The 17,135-nt window shown below is 45.1% G+C and overlaps 2 protein-coding genes across 12 annotated transcripts in view; one reads left to right on the top strand and one right to left on the bottom strand.

Annotated features, from left to right (window-relative positions):
* The window catches only part of DUSP16 (dual specificity phosphatase 16), a 95,353-nt gene extending 91,380 nt beyond the window's left edge, over positions 1-3,973 (top strand). For all 9 annotated transcript variants that reach the window (XM_070619123.1, XM_008513522.2, XM_070619122.1 and 6 more), the window contains one exon: positions 217-3,973. In XM_070619123.1, coding sequence (XP_070475224.1) covers positions 217-1,393 — 1,177 coding nt within the window. In that variant the 3' untranslated portion in view covers positions 1,394-3,973. The remainder of the gene's footprint in view (positions 1-216) is intronic.
* Positions 3,974-8,947: 4,974 nt separating this feature from the next.
* BORCS5 (BLOC-1 related complex subunit 5) overlaps positions 8,948-17,135 on the bottom strand; it is an 83,004-nt gene continuing 74,816 nt past the window's right edge. For all 3 annotated transcript variants that reach the window (XM_070619128.1, XM_008513523.2, XM_070619129.1), the window contains exon 4: positions 8,948-9,669. In XM_070619128.1, coding sequence (XP_070475229.1) covers positions 9,439-9,669 — 231 coding nt within the window. In that variant the 3' untranslated portion in view covers positions 8,948-9,438. The remainder of the gene's footprint in view (positions 9,670-17,135) is intronic.

The raw sequence follows: 17,135 nt of genomic DNA, 5'->3' as shown, positions 1-17,135 counted from the left end.
GGGGACCTGGCCCCTCTTCCTAGGTACATGTTATAAAGCTCCCCCAAGGAAGAGGCCCCTGTATTCTCCCCCTTGAGCTGTCTCCCTGAGTAAACCAGTCAGCTTCCAGAGGTACTGCGGAGGGGCTGATAATTCCTCGTCTCAGTTATTCACTTAATGTTCAGGTAAAGTATGGTTGTAAAACTCGAACTGTTTTGTTTTTTCCTCTCTTCATAGATTTGTGAAAGAAAAAAGACCTACTATATCTCCAAACTTCAATTTTCTGGGCCAACTCCTGGACTATGAGAAGAAGATTAAGAACCAGACTGGAGCATCAGGGCCAAAGAGTAAACTCAAGCTGCTGCACCTGGAGAAGCCGAATGACCCTGCCCCTGCAGCCTCAGAGGGTGGACCGAAAAGCGACCTGTCCCTCAGTCCACCCTGTGCCAACTCTGCTACCTCAGAGGCAGCAGGGCAACGGCCTGTGCATCCTGCCAGTGTGCCCAGCGTGCCGCCATCACTGCTAGAGGACAGCCCGCTGGTACAGGCGCTCAACGGGCTCCACCTGGCCTCAGACAAGCTGGAAGACAGCAATAAGCTCAAGCGTTCCTTCTCTCTGGATATCAAATCCGTGTCGTACTCAGCCAGTATGGCAGCATCCTTGCATGGTTTCTCCTCATCAGAAGATGCTCTGGAATACTACAAACCTTCCACCACTCTGGATGGGACCAACAAGCTATGCCAGTTCTCTCCGGTCGAGGAAGTGTCGGAGCAGACTCCGGAAACCAGCCCAGATAAGGAGGAAGCCAACGTCCCGAAGAAACCTCAGACCGCCAGGCCTTCAGACAGCCAGAGCAAGCGCTCACATTCAGTAAGAACCAGCAACAGTGGTGCCACCCAGAGGTCCCTCTTGTCTCCGCTGCATCGAAGCGGGAGTGTGGAGGACAACTACCATACTAACTTCCTCTTCGGCCTTTCCACCAGCCAGCAGCACCTCGCAAAGTCCGCCGCCGGGCTGGGCCTCAAGGGCTGGCACTCGGACATCCTGGCTCCCCAGACCTCCACCCCGTCCCTGGCCAACAGTTGGTATTTTGCCACGGAGTCCTCTCACTTCTACTCCGCCTCCGCCATCTACGGGGGCAGCGCCAGTTACTCCGCCTACAGCTGCAGCCAGCTGCCCACCTGCAGCGACCAGGTCTATTCCGTGCGCAGGCGGCAGAAGCCAAGCGACCGAGCTGACTCACGGCGGAGCTGGCACGAAGAGAGCCCCTTTGAAAAGCAGTTTAAACGCAGAAGCTGCCAGATGGAGTTTGGAGAGAGCCTCATGTCGGAGAACAGGTCGCGGGAAGAGCTGGGGAAGGTGGGCAGCCAGTCCAGCTTCTCAGGCAGCATGGAGATCATCGAGGTCTCCTGAGAGGACGGCCTCTGTGACTTCCATGGACAGCTTTTTTCTTGTTCACAAAAAATATTCCCTGTAAATCTGAAATATATATATGTACATACATATATATTTTTGGAAAATGGAGCTATGGTGTAAAAGCAAAAGATGGATCAACAGTTTTTCTCTTAACATCCGCATTTGAGAGATCCGCTCATATTTCTCTCAACAAAGTGGAAGGGCACGTGGCAGGTTCTCCCCTAGATAGATGAAACGATTTTATGCAGTGAATTGCACATCCTCTTGTTCTTAGTGAATCGAGTTTTATTTGGTGTTGGAGACAGAATCCCCTACCAGTTGTTGTGCTACAAAGAAATCTCAAATGCTAGCCCTCGTCCAGTCCCTTCCATCGTGCACCTTAGCGCTGAGACTGAGCCAGCTTGAGGGTCAGGTGGGTAGACCCTTTTAGGGACAGAACCTAATGGTAAATCCAAGAGAAATGATCAATTCCAAAGCTAACGAATTCCCGCTCACCTGACGGCCGAGTGACGCGAGCATCATTCTGCTGGACGGACCGTGCGGGGCCTTGCCAAGGTCGCGTTTAGAGCAAACCAGTACCTCAGAGTGAAAGTCGGGGCGTTCCCACCGCACGTCTGGTAGCCCATGTTCTAGGCATTGTGACCAGTAGGGAGCTAGTCCCGCTTGTCAGACCAATTTAAACTGTCCATGCACAGATGTCCAGCTGGGCCCGGATGGAGGGAGTCCACTTTTTCTTTCTTCTTCTCAGCTTTATGAAGAAAGAGAAGGGAAGCCATCTGGGATTCAGTTTAACAGCCAGGAATCTGGCAGTGCAATGATTTAAGCTAAGGTTGGGAGGCTAAACAAGTCTTACTTCCCTCTTTATAAATCAGAGAATTGTTCAAAATGGGATTGTTAATCCTTTAAATAGAGATTAACTTGGTTTCAAGCCAGATGTGAGTTTTTGGTAGCAGAACAGCAGCACCTCCAGGTTCCCAGCCACAGTAGGTGTTTTCCATTTCTGTTTCCCTGCACAGATACATTTTGTAAAAATGTGACAATAAGGTAGAATTTTATAGGAATCTACCAGAGGGAGAAAAACGAAGGAAAGATTGAAGAAAGTAAAATTGCTGAGGAGCAGCAGGGAGCTGTTGTTTTCTGGATGTTTCCTTTCCCCTCAGCACGCGAGGAGGGTGGCGTGCCTGTGATTCCCTTAGAGTTGCAGACTCGCTGGTGGGGCTGGGGGCCCGAGTGAGCAGGGACTGGGCAGAATCAAACGGCGTGGGAGGCAAGGAGAGAGCGGCTGGACTGTGTTTCGCTGTGAGCGGAGTGGGAAGCCACAGCTGAGCTATTCTCAGAAATCGTCCCCAGCACTTTCTTAGTAGAAAGGACATAGCAAAATGGAGTGGGCCCACGGCCGCTCAGCCCTTGACCTACAATCACTGTACAGAACCAGTCCTGGCAGCTGAAAGAGGAGGTGATTAGAACCAGTACACAAGTGACAGGACAGATCTGCTTTTAAACTTCCTGGCTTGAGTTCTCTCAACAGTGTGGTCCTCTTCTGAAACCTTCACTCACGTCAGCAGCTTTGGGGGTGGGGGGGGGTTATCTTTGTTCTTTACTGTAAGTGTAGCTAGTTGCTGACTCATATCTCAGGTTTTTCTATGTTTGAGAAATGGACAGTCCTTTGACTAGGATGTGACTTAATGTTTCCTATGGTGACTGCTAAAACCAGCACAGAATGACGTGATTCAAAACTGACTTGATCATGACGATGACCTTCACTGAACTGGTTATGCACAAGTGACATGCTGTGAGGGGGGGGCAGAAAAAGGGTAACTGAGTGCATCGTTACCTTACTGAAAAAACTGTTAAATGATCTGAGTTGGTTTTTCTGTGTACATTTAAATTTTGGATGTAATCAGACATTCTCACGGTTTCACACAGCAATTTTTGATGTGTTATGTGTACACACACCAAATGGCTAACAGCTCTCTGTTTGCAGAGTCTGGTCACAACTGTCAGACACGTTTCAGAAGTGAAAGCAATAGCTCCAATGTTAGTATGTTTCGGGAGGGTTGGGGACGTGGTTTTCACGAGATCTTTGGGCAGGAATTTGCCTCCCATCATTTGGGATTTCTCTCGGCCACGCTCCCCTTCCTTCCTGTGACTGTGATGTAGTCATACACTACAGCCTTTAGTCCTTGATTGCTAACGTCCAACAATCAGTTCTCAGAATGAAGACCAACCTGCGGAAGGGGTGGCCTCAGAGCGGCCTGGAGCTGACGGGCGTCGCAGGCCACGTGGGGCAGCTCGCTTCGGCGCGTAATCGTAGGGGAGGCCCTGCAGTCTGCTAGGAGGATACAGAATGGTGATTTTAAAGAGCAAACTAGACTTCTATGTGAGAAATGCTGGAAAATGGTTTAGGACATTTGTAAAGTTAGGTGGAAAGACTGTACAAATGTTTAATATGAATATAGTGTTCCTTGGGAATAAGGCAAGCTGTTGAATGGTTAAATTGTGCATTTCTCATTTTGATGTGTCATGTATGTTAATATGATGAAATAAAATCAAAACTGGTACCTGTTTATACATAAATATGAGAAAGGACCTCTCTTTGCAGCTGTAAACTTCTTGGGAACAGCAGCATCCAAGTTGTGAAAGGAGGCCGTAGTGGGACCTGTTCTGCTCCTCTCACAGCAAAGAGTTTAGCTCAAAATAAAGTGTAGGGCCGCCCCAGTGGCGTAGTGCTTAAGTTCACATGCTCTGCTTTGGGGGCCCAGAGTTCACAGGTTTGGATCCCAGGCATGGACCTACACACCGCTCATGAAGCCATGCTGTGGTGGTGTCCCACACAGAAAATAGAGGAAGACTGGCACAGATGTTAGGGCCAATCTTCCTCACAAAAAATAAAGAAGTGTTGAGGTCATCAGATTGTGCTCCGTTATTCACATGAAACGTGGGATCATTAGCTAACAATTCAGTGCCAGCCTTCATTCTTTCCTGTGTCTACCAGATGCACACTACGCTGTAGAAACTTAAGGCACTTGGTGAATATTTGGTGACTGAATCCAGAATAAGTCCAGAGTAAGAAGAAAAAAGACCAGATACATATTCGTGGTACATTTTAATATAATATGTAAATGGTTTTATAATTCTTGTAGGGAAAACAAGGGAAAGTTATTAAAGATCTGTTCCCCATCCTTGCCATGTACATCTTCATGACTTCTCTGCTTATAAGTAACATTGGACATGACGATTTGTGAGACTAGAACTTGTCAGTTTGTTAAAAAGAATTATGCGTTAAAGGAATAAAGGATTTACCTCCAGGGCAAGCAGATGGAATAACGGCGATAAAAAGAATCACAGGTGATAGCATGTAAGTTGGTTGGGAAAGGCTTCTGAGTTGCAGTCAGTCCAAGCAGGACTGGACTGGGTGAGCGAAGACGAGGAGAGCTGTGTTGGCCAGCGCCTTGCAAAAATCTGGAGGTGGGCGTGGGAGAACGAAGGGAGCAGAGGCGGCAGGAGCGGCTTCGGAGAAGGGGCGGGTCTTGGGAAGGGCTGTGGGTCGAGCCAGTTACTACTTAGCGCAGAGGCCAGCTGAGCACATGGTGCTGGAGGACTAGTTTGGGTTGCACGACTACAATCAGACCAGGCTTAGAGTAAGGGCAGGGAGGGAAGGTGTGGATGTGAAGGGGGAGAGGCACATCCTGGGACTGACTGACAGAACCTTTTACCCTCAAAACTTCCCTGTTGTTTTATTTTAAATACTCCTGTCTGGTTTTGTCTTTCTGACACTAAACAAAAATGTGTAGGAAACCCAATTTGCCTAGGTGCTTTCCTCTGAATGTTACTCTGCTGCATCTATAGAAGTAGAAGAGGAAGTAAGTTATTTCTGGCATTCTGTGGAGCCTATTCATTCTTGTACAGCATAATTATACTCAGTTATAGCTTTAAAGTGTTGCAAAATCAACGGAAAATTACAGCCCCCTCTCGGAGGATGTTTACAAATCAATCAGTGTTGCAGTTTATGTGGAGAGACATCAAGTTGGGTTTATATAGAAACAAGTTTCTTGCCTTTGGTTCCAGCTAAAACACAAGAGTCAGTTGGAAATGCTCTCCCACGGGACATGCAGAAGGCAGCCCCGCAGGAGCAGGGTCACAGGCAAACGGTCACTTGGATGGGTTAGTTCAGCTGTGGCCTGGGTCCCCCCTAGTTGGGGAATTATGACAGTTTCCGAGACTGAATTAAAAGTGTTTGGTTCACAAAAGCTCCCGGCATAAATGATGCCTCACCATGTGATAACAGGTAGCAGTGGCAGTATTCCTTGATCGGTGAAGAAAATGGAGGCATCAGTAACTTCCATCAGGTCTTACACTGACACTGATGACTCTGAGCAAATCCCTGAGAGTAACGGACACACACGCCAGTGGACCACGTGAGATCCCATTACACTAGTGAGCAGCTAGATTTAGTTGCCAAAAAAGTGCTGTTTTTGGTCTGAAGGATGTGAATGGTCAAGTTACCTGGTCAGCCTTCCCCTCGGTAGTGATGATATTGGAATGGAAGGTATGTGCCTTGTGTGGGGGCAAGAAATGCAGCGCTGTTATCAGTTAGTAACAACGATGACATCTCTGCAGCGCTATGTGGAGGAGGACTCCACCAGAGGAATGGAAGTCAGGGTTGGGGAAAGAAAAGCAAAATTACTTCTCTTGATTAAGAACAATTTTGCACCTAGAAAGTCCACCAGAAGAAAAATTTTCAGTTCACTCTCCCCTTCAATCTTTAGTATATTTTCAGTAATTTCCTACTGAGTACTCTATATCTGGGTTTAGCTGAGGTGTAAACAAATTGGGAAGACAAACACTGGATCTCTAGATTTTTAATACATTTGCTCGTAGCTCTCATTTCTGAAGATCACTGGTTTTGCTTTGGGACTTGCTGGGGGAAATGCTGAAACTAAGTAAATTCTACAAATCAACACAACCGGTGGCCTGTGTCAGTCCCCCAGGGCCGTAAGTTTAGGTAACCTTGGAAACGGCAGGTACAAGTGTAATACCTAGAATGTACCTTTTTCACACACTGGAGGAAAAAGCAAAGAAATACCTAGCGAATACTTTACCAAAATATCCCTCGTTTCTTGAGTGCACGCCTATATGTCAGGGTATGGAGTCCGCAAATCTCATGTCATCAAATATTTACTCTGGCAGAGAACATAAAATAAGTTACTGAGAATGATACAACTTTTGAGGGAAAGACATGAAATCTGTAAAATTATAAAGGTGCTCATGAACTCTACAATCTCACTTGCTCTTAACCCCACAATTCATTTATTGTAAATTTGTATGTACGTAACACAAGGGGCAAAGGCGAGCTTCTACCAGCCTTCCACTTGAACTGGTGAAACAAGACTGCAGTAGAGGCCTCCTTGGTGGTGGTCAAAAACATGGATGAATAGACTGATAAGCAAAACAGGTTGTTGAAAGAAGGGAGCCACGGACACCTGTCTAATGTAAAATTGACAAAAGGAAGGACAGAAGCTCTCCCTTGAGAACTCAGAAGAACCTAAGGCCATTGTTCAGAGACAACAGGTAAAGATGCTCCTCCTCATTGCTAGAGTGAAGGATCAATTGCAGACTTGGAATCTTAGAGCTGGAAGGGGCTTGAGAGCCCATCCAGACCAGCTCGTGCCGCAGGGAGGTGGAAACTGAGGCTCAGGGAAATTTAAATGACTCACCAAAGATCAAGGCTGGAAACTTCTAGCCAGGGCTCTTTGACTACTCCAGGCTGTGTCCCCATCCCTGAAACATCCTATAACATCCAGATAGGTCACTGGGCATTAACCAACAGATCTAGCATGACTATCTCTTGAAATAGCAAATCACTCAGATTCCCAGAATCCACTGGAAAAAGTAAAATACTGAGGAGAGAAAGGACTGGTAATACCATCTTACCAGCTGGGGTTCAATCAGAGAAGAACCACTAGGAATGATGTAGAATAAGGGGGTGGTTAAACAGACTGACCTTAAGCAATTAGTTACAGAAGCTAGTAAGAGTCCTGGCTCAGCTGTTTCTCCGTCACCTGAAGTCACCGGGCAGGTGGTTGGGAAAGAAGCTGGATATGCAGTGGGGGAGAGCCAGGACAACTGAAGCCTGCAAGCAACAAGCTGCACCCGGCATCTGTCTCTCACCGGGACCTATGCTGGCCTCTCCTCGTCTCTCAGCCTTCGTCCTCCTTGCTGCAGATGACCTGAAGGAGAAGCTAGGAGCATACCTGGCCCAGGACTTGGAAAATCTGGAGAATTCTATGGGAGCCGGCAGAGCTGTGGGCCCAGCTGCTGCCCACACCGAAGGTGCAGCACATCCCTGAAAATGTGCATGCGATGCAACAGGGCCTGACCTACGGCGACTTTCAGCCAATAAGCACGGCTATGGCTTTACTTCCACTAACAAATCTCATGTAAATTTCTCTTGTGGCCAACCCTACCCAGAAATGAACAGGGAAAGGAATTCTGGGGAACACAGTTCAGCTTAGCCAAGTAGACAACACTGCAAAACCACACACCATAAATATTAACTAGAATTCGTTAAAAACGTATAGAAGTTGCCTATTGTTCTTCTCTGCTACCCAGTAATAAGTAGCCTATCTACTTAGGACCCCAAACTAAGTTAATACCATGTTTTGTCTAACTTCTTTATGAGAAGAAAATGAGTTGGCTGGAGAGCTGGCTAGCCGAGGTCTTCCTGCCACGCTAGGAATGTTTCTGCCACGTTCACACCATTAACTGCTGAAACGGGGAGACAGCTCTGGCTTCACAGGCTCAAGCTGCATCTCACTTTATTTGTCCTGTGCTTTTATTTGTCAATTGCATTAAGTGCGCGGAGGTTAATGGCACCTGATTCCTGAGTTGTTTTTATAGCTGTGTAGACAACCAGCCCTTTGTTCTTAGAAAGCAACAAGCAAGTCCCTGTGTTCAGAGCTGGTTCCTGGGTTCCAGGAACTCAAAAAGAGACAAAGATGGCGATGGCTTAAAAATGCCACTTCCTGCCAGTCTAGACAAAGGGAACATGAGTATTCCTTCTATTTTTTTTCCCAACTTTTCTCCAGTTTGAAATTAAAAAAAAAAAAAGATAGGAAAATAGTAGTCAGGGTAGATGGGACCTAGTCTTGCCATATCAGATATTAAAATGTATTGTGAAATCATAATATTAAAACAGTATGGAAAAAATGAAACACAGCATGAAACAGTATGGAGAGAAAAATGAATGGATTAGAATTTAGACCAGAACTAGGTCCGCAATTATATGGACATTTACACGATAGTGCTGATGTAATGAAAAGAAACCTAAACTTTGTCTGCATCAAGGAAAGCAGTTATCGGTGGGAGATGAACCCGATGAGGACACGTGTAGAAAGGGCGTCTTCAGTTCCGATGTCGACATACGAGGGACACCATAACCTGGCACAGGACAAAAATACCAGTGTTTCTCCAGGGCAGGAAGAGGGTGCCCAGATAAAGACCTGATATGATGTAAATCGTCAGGGTAGGAAGAGTAACAACACTCAGACCTGGATTAAATTAGTTCTTTATGTTTACAGTAAACCCGTAACTCAGATAGCCTATTGAGTAAAATTTCATAAAGGCATCGAGGACACAGAGCTGCTTAAAATATTTCTCCCCTTCTCTCCATATTTTCACTCCATAAGCAAGACTAGATAATATATACTTTCAATTTAAAAAAAAACTAAACAAAATAAAAATAATTCCCGATGCAGAGTTCTGTAACGACATCTTAGTAATTCGAACGCTCCAACTTCGGTGATCACTGAGAACCAGTGTGGTTCGCTCTGCACAGGGAGGACACCGAGGAAAGGGGGAGGACAAAGTCAGATTTTCAGGCCAGCTGGACCGCTTCACCTCTGCTTCAGGGACAAGCAAAACCTCCAACCAGCTTCGAGCGCTGGTCACATCACATGACTTTGGTTCCCAATGTCCTCAGGGTATTGGCGGTGCCGGGCTCTGTCCCAGAACCCCCGCCCAGCAGGAGGGGAGCAGCAGCTCTACAGCTGGGGCTCTCGGTCCGGCTTCATGCTGAAGGGCTCCAGCCTCTCGCCCTCCGGCAGCAGGCTGTTGAGCCGCTCCATCAGGGGCACCGTCTGGTCAATGCCCATCTGTATGCGGCGGAGGATGGCGGACATTTCATTGACTTTCTGGATCTGCTCTGCATATTTGGCATATCTTTTCTGGCGCTCTTGCATGAAGCTAAAGAGAGTTTCCACAGACAGATCCATCTGTCAGAGGGGAAAAGAAGTGAAATTCATTAGGTCTAGCTGAAATAAGTCCTCCCAAGAGGATCAGGTGATCACATGATCAGCGTGAGGTACAGAGGGCACAGGTCAAGTGAAGGTGCCCAGCTTCACAGGAAGCACTGCGGGATAAAACACACCCACACAAACCCTTCCCAAACACAGCTTCATCAGCCGCTGCCCCAGAACCGGCTTCAGAGGGAGACGAAGAGACGACTGTCTCCGGCTCTGTGTTTTGGGAGTGTGAGCCATTTACACCTTGTTGAGACCCCGGGATTTCTCTCTCTGCAGGAAAGAATCCTGGGTTTGGAAATCACACACCAGGGTCTGAATCCGGCTCTGCCACTTGAGTTGATACTATTTATCCTTTCTGTCTCAGGGACTTCACCTGCAAAAAACAGGGAACTAACTCCAGGGCTGCAGGGCTGCTGTGAGGGTGAAATGAGATATCATCACAGGCAAACCCACCGAGCGGTGCCTCGGCGCGGCACAGCGGGGCTTTCCCATGTCTTCTTTGTTCCTCCCGCTCCCTGAATGGCTGGGATAGGCAGGCCTCGGGGGAGAAGTGCAGGTCCCACCAGGACCAAAATGCCAACCAAGGCTCAGGTCCACACCATGTGAGGCAAACTGAGGCTGCTTCATGCACTCTCTCCCCCAGGTTAACAAGCTTTAGCTCTGAGCTCCCCATTTTTGTGACCTCTGTTCCTCTCTTGGTGAAGTTCTTTGGAACCCATCACTGGATAAAAATAGGAGGAGGGAGGGAACCTCCAGCGTGTCAGATGCTGTACCCCTCCTCCCCCCCGCATGGATCCCACATCCACTCCCTGCCGCCCGCTTCCTTCCCTAACCAGGGAAGAAACAAACTGCCAAGACTCACATCTCTCTCCCCAAGTTCAAATGCTACTCCAGCCCTTCCTTCTTGTTGATTCCAGGAGCGTGCCCTTCCCAAGCCCAGCACCAGGCTGGCCCTCAGTGCGTACTACCACAGCGCCTCTTAAAACAGTGTGATAGAAACAAAAACAAACCAAACTAACATACAAGAGACCCAAGCAAGCCCCAGGAAAAAAGAACCAGTTCTCTTTTATGTTGTGTGTCAGGGGAGAGAGGGATGCTGAGAGGGCAGGTGTCAGAAGAGCTCCGTGCTTGTTTTTTCTGTTGGTTCTTCTCTCACTTGGTTTGAAATGCTCAGGGGACAAAAAGACAGCTAGTGGGAGGAGGGCACAGGGGACAAAAAAATCCATCTGAACGGGAGACTCTAAATAATGTGAAAACAATTTATACCTTCTGAGGATTCTCTGCAACCCTGTTCACCATTCAGCACTCTGGAGGGAGCGAGCCAGTGAACTACTGTGTTCATGACAGTCCACCACCAGGCCTTTTCCGGACGACAGTTCAATCCAGCACCTAGAATACTCCACGTTCCGAGAGCCAACGGGAGGTGCGGGAGCCAGCTGGAGTCCTCACAAGAACCAGCGCGGCTCATGGAACAGCCCGCTCCAGAACTCAGAACCTTCTCGGGCTTTCACATTCCACTTGGCGGGGGCATTCCCATGCCCCCACCCCAACTCCACCAGACTAGACAGACACCTGAGGAGTTTCTCTGAAACGGCCTCCAAGGCTCTAACTTATCATGTCCGAGGCCCTTGGCAATCAACCCATTGCCCTTGATTTACACCTGATCAGACAGTTTTCCAAACCATCGTAGCAAGGTATTTGTTCAAATGGCATACACGTCCCTCCACGTTTCCACATCCAGCTGGGGCCATGTTTAATGTATCCAAAGCTTCTGTCCAAAGCCATGCCATGTTTAGTGCTCAGGTGAGCACAAACGATTCACGCAAGCTCTTCCTATGTAGGTTACAGTATGTCTTAGAGTAGTAGTAGTGCTTGTAGCATGTCTCTAGTAGTAGGCTTATAGTATGTCTTTCAGGAGCCAATTCTATGACAGCCCATGGGAGGAAAAAAACACAGAAAAGGCAATGTGAGGTTGAGTGACCTCCGCGGTCGCACAGTGACAGGACCAAGACCAGAACCCAGATCTACACAGTCCACCATCTTCCTTGGACACGTATTTCCTAAGCAAGAGAGTGTACCATTAGAGGTACAGGAGATTTTAGTTGGTACATGGCACGGTATTAAAGAACATCAAATCACATGACGGAAAACTTACTGCCTTTTAAATCTTTTCCCATTCTTTCTGATTGCTGCAGAAAAAAATCTCAGTTTGGTGTAAGTAAGACTTTAATACCTGGAAAAGTGTAATAAAACTGGCAACATGCCTATTTCTCATACCCTTCCCTTTGCTCTCTTGAGGCGACACTGTTCCTGATCCCTGATCCCTAAGCCCGATCTCCGCATGCACCCTGAACCCAGGTGCAGACTCAGCCCAGCGCATCCATGTGACTCCAGGCAGTCAGTCAGTATCTAACGCAATCTGAATCTTACCATTCTGACATCTAGAAGACGTCCTCATTCACCTTTCCTAGTTGTACTTTTGGGACAAAGATTCCAACAGGAAGGCCATATATAACATACATAGGCAACAGACATTGACTGAATACTACCATGGGCCACGCGAGCTCCTGGGGATACAGATATTGAGAACCAAACTACATACACCCACACAGCCTACTGTGTACACTAATGTGAGTTTGCTTTTCCATTGTCTTTGTTAACATGACTTTACTATTCCAAGAAACTCAGGCTCAGATGGGGAAATGTTGCAAATAACTTTGTTTCAGGAACTTCCAGGAAAAACCAGTTAAATGAGAAAACGATTCGATTTTCCAATAAACAGAGAATGACTATTTATTCTCCATGACCCTTGCCTCAAAACCTTGCCTTGCTGTGACCACACTGACTAAGTTCTTGTCAGTGGTACATGTACGTGAACATCTCTCACGGCAGCTTCTGGGTATCTTCCCTAAGAGTTAGCTGGCATGCACTCTTTGCTCCTCCTCTTTGTCATCCCTTCCTTCACTCTGCTGCTGCTGTAAGGCAGACGCGGCCCCCTTAGACCACAAGAATAACTGAGTTCACACCCTTGGGTTGGCAGAGCAGTGAGCCAGAAGAAGTCTGGCTCCATGAGGACTTTTGTGGGTGAGAGTCGTACCAGGCCTGGGAGAGAAGAAATTTCCATTCTCTATAAGCCACTGTAACACCAGTTTAATTTAATCTTATTCTAATAGAAATGAATGAGCTAAAGTCCCTGCCTTTAAGGAACTCATTGCTTACTCTTAAAACTTCAAACCTTGCCGTACATACTCAGATACTGTCTCTGGTGGCAGTACATTTCAAAGGACACGTGAAAAAGGAGGTGAGAGTATTTGTAGGTGACGTTGCAGGCTTTACTAAGACATTAGCTATCCGGAGACTGTGCTCAAACTCGTTCCAACTACCTTCTGTGGTTGGTGCAGCCTATTTGCCCACCTGGTCGGTCCACTGCCAGAAACAGATCCAAAATATTAGCTAATCAAATCTGGCAATATACAAAAAGGATAATACATCATGACCAAGTGAGCTTTATCTCAAGGATGTAAGCTTTATCAGCATCTGAGAATCAAAGTAATTTGCCATTTCAACAGAATAAAGGTTAAAAATCATATAATCATAAATCATTTCAATAGATGCAGAAAAAGCATTTGACAAATTCAATTATGAAAAATTACAGCAAATTACGAACAGAAGGAACCTTCTTCAATCTGATAAAAGGCATCTATGAAAAACCTACAGCTAACATCATAGTTAGTGGTGAAAGACATTTTTCTCCCTACCATCAGGAATAAGCCCAGGATGTCCACTCTCACCACTTTTATTCAACATTATATACCAGAGGACCTAGCCAGTATAATAAATCAACAAAGGAAATAAAAGGCATAGAAACTGGAGAGGAATAAATAAAAGGGCCTTTATCTGCACATGACATGACAGCATTCTCAGAAAATCTTGAGGAATCTACCAAAAATTAAAAAAACCAACAAGTGAATTTACCCAGGTTGCAAAATACATGGTCAATACACAAAAATCAATTATATTTCTATATACTTGCAATGAACAAGTGGACAACAGAATAAAAAAATACTATTTACAATTACATCAACAACCTGAAAACTTAGGAAAAATTACAAAAAATATGTACAAGCAAGACCTGTACTCTGATATTACAAAACTCTACTGTGAAAAATTAAAGGAGATCTCAAAACATGGAGAAGTATACCATGTTCATGGATTGGAAGATTCGATATTATTAAGATGCCAATTCTTGGGGCCAGCCCTGTGGTCAAGTGGTTAGGTTCGCGCACTCTGCTTTGGCGGCTCAGGGTTTTGCTGGTTCAGATCCTGGGTGTGGACACAGCGCTGCTTGTCAGGCCATGCTGGGGTGGTGTCCCACATGCCACAACTGAAAGGACCCGCAACTAAAAATACACAACTATGTACCAGGGGGCTTTGGGAGAAAAAGGAAAAATAAAATCTTTAAAAAAAATTAAATAAAAATTAAAAAAAAAAAAGATGTCAATTCTTGCCAAATTGAGTTACAGATTCATTTGCAATCTGAATCAAAATTCTAGAAGCCATTTTTTTGTAGGGATTTGATAAGCTGAATCTAAGTACACAGAATGGCCAAAAGAATTCTGAAAAATAACAAAGTTTAAAGACCTGTAATACTTGATTTCAAGAACTTCTATCAAGCTCCAGTAATCAAGATAGTGTGGTATTGGCATAGAGAGAGACATACAGATCAATGAAACTGAACAGAGGGTGTAGAATAGATCAAACATATGTGGTCAATTGATTTCTTTACAAAGATTCGAAGGTAATTCAATGGAGAAAAGAAAGTTTTTCAACAATTTGTGCTAGAAGAACTAGATATCTAATTGGGGGGGGGGGGGGACCAAAACGTGGACCCCTACACCTCTTGCCAAGCACAAAAACTAAAATGAAATGGATCACAGACCTAAACATAAAAGCTGAAACTATAAAACTTCTAGAAGAAAACATAAGAGAAAAACCTTTGCTACCATGGGCTAGGCAAAGATTTCTTGGATAAAGCACTAACTATAAAACAAAAAACGGTTAAATTGATCTTCATCAAAATTTAAAACTTTTTTTATTATCACTATAATTTTTTTAGTTTCACCTATTTCTTTTTACTTTTTTTTTTTTTGCTGGGTAAGATTCACCCTGAGCTAACATCTGTTGCCAATCTTCCTTTTTTTCCCCCTCCCCCCAAAGCCCCAGTATAGCTGTATATTCTAGTTGCAGGTCTTTCTAGTTCTTCTATGTGAGCTGCTGTCACAGCATGGCTACTGACAGACGGGTGGTGTGGTTCTGCACTGAGCAACCAAATCCCAGCCACTGAAGCAGAGCTCCAAACTTTAACTACAAGGCCATCAGGGCTGGCTCTAAAACTTCTTTTTGAAAGACATTATTAAGAAAATGATAAGGCAAGCTACAGACTAAGAGAAAATATTCCCTATATATATGATAATAGACATATGCACAATATATAAAGAACTCTTACGACTCAATAATAAGAAAAAGTCCAAATTTGGGATTTTTTCAGGAGAGCTGACCTATGGCCTCTGTTTCACTAAAACATTAATTGAATGTCTAAGGAAAGCCTGCTTTTAAGATCTTTTAAAAAAGAATTAAGATCCTTTCCAGGAAAGTGAGCCTCCAACAGATCAGTTGAATATCAACCGAATTTATTAAAAAGGAAAGTAGGGGAGGAGGGCCGTGAAGAGCCACTGGAAATGGGCCAGGAGCCCAGGGAAGCTCCTGCAGGCAGTCACCTCCAAGTGGCATCTAGCTCTTTTGAGACAATGGATCCAAGAAGGTGTGAGAGTGAAGCTTGTCCCCGTGGGTACAGTTAAGTAAGGTGGACCACAGATCAGGAAAAAATGAGTAGCTAGATGTTAACCAGCCAGTAGTCTCAACAGAACTCCCGTGCTGAAGCCCTGACACAGTGTGGAAGGAAAAACATTCTGAGCAATTCTCAAATCACTTTGAGGGCTCTGGAGACTTCCAGCCCACGACCAAGACTGTCCTGAATCCAATCCTTTATCACCGGGTAGAGAAGTGGCTCTTCATGACACCAGTGCCCACTGAGGTTGCACACACAAGCTCAGGAGGGACCTGTTTCATGGAAGCTTCCATCCTGAGCTGGAATGGCGGAGTAGGACTCAGTTGCTTTCAGATCCATTGGCTTAAATTCTCAATAGTTCACCTTCCAAGGTTTAGCCAGAGCTTTTACCTCAGGTGTGAGCTGACCATCCACACTCTGCAAATGACCTATCTAGACGTTTTGAAGGCATTCCTGAGCCGGAGCTCGGTGACTCAGAGTCACTCTGAGAGGGGAGAGGGCTTCTAGAGAAGCAACAAAATAAACGAAGAACTAATGAGAAGCTGAGCAACCCTTCCAGCTTTACCAACAACTGTACACAGCTTGCAGATGAAGACAGCAATGTCAGAACTGGGTCAAAATCTTGGTTCTGCATATGACTGACTACTTTGTGACCTTGAACCATCTACTTAACTTCTCTGAGCCTCAGCTTCTTCACCCTCAAACTGGGGATAATGATAGTACCTACCTCACAGGGCTGAGGTGAGGAGTAAGGAGACAACATGCACAAAACACCTAGGACAGCTCCCAGAAAAATAGAGCTCCATGAAATATAAAATATATGTGAACTGAAATAGAAACTATGTCTAGAAACCTCTTTTACATGAACAATGGAAAAGCAAGGTAAGAAATTTAGTAAATAAGGGCAGAAAAGGAATGATGACATTGCAAGGTATCCACATAGACACAATAATATCTTTGGTGTGAAGGCGTGGCGCTGTCGTTATGCCTCATCTCTGTTACATGAACTATCTTCGAGGCTTACACAACCACTCAGATGACAACTTACCATTGTGTTTTTTGCTGACATGTTTTATTTTTGTTCCTCATTTCTGCTACTGAAAATCTTACAACAGAGTCACATTACTCATCCCAAAGTTTCCTTACAGAAACATTTCACACTGTGTAATAACTGAAATCATTATTTACCTACCAGTCCTTCCATGTATTTTTGACTCATATATTCAGCCATGGGAATGAGTAACTATTACCACTGTTTGTTTAGCACTATCCAACATGGTAAAATAAAACTACATAAATGGATATGCATTATATATATTTTTTAAAAACATATTTTGAAAGCAAGCACAAGAGCTTTAATAAATGATATCTTCTCCAATGAGAGTACATTGCTTTGAAAAATTTGTTACATAAAATTTCCTGATAAAATAAGTTTGGTAAAATAAGTAATTATGGTTTGGGACAGAAGGGCCATTCTACAGATGATGTCTTAAATACCTGATGTAATTTCCTTTTCAAAGTAAAGGTCATTTTTTTGAAAAAAATATTTTATTTTTCCTTTTTCTCCCAAAGTCCCCCGGTACGTAGT

Source organism: Equus przewalskii, chromosome 5 (genome assembly GCF_037783145.1).
Source record: "Equus przewalskii isolate Varuska chromosome 5, EquPr2, whole genome shotgun sequence".
Classification (NCBI taxonomy): domain Eukaryota; kingdom Metazoa; phylum Chordata; class Mammalia; order Perissodactyla; family Equidae; genus Equus; species Equus przewalskii.
The sequence above is the reverse complement of the archived record's forward strand: the minus strand, read 5'-3'. Positions and strand labels throughout refer to the sequence as shown.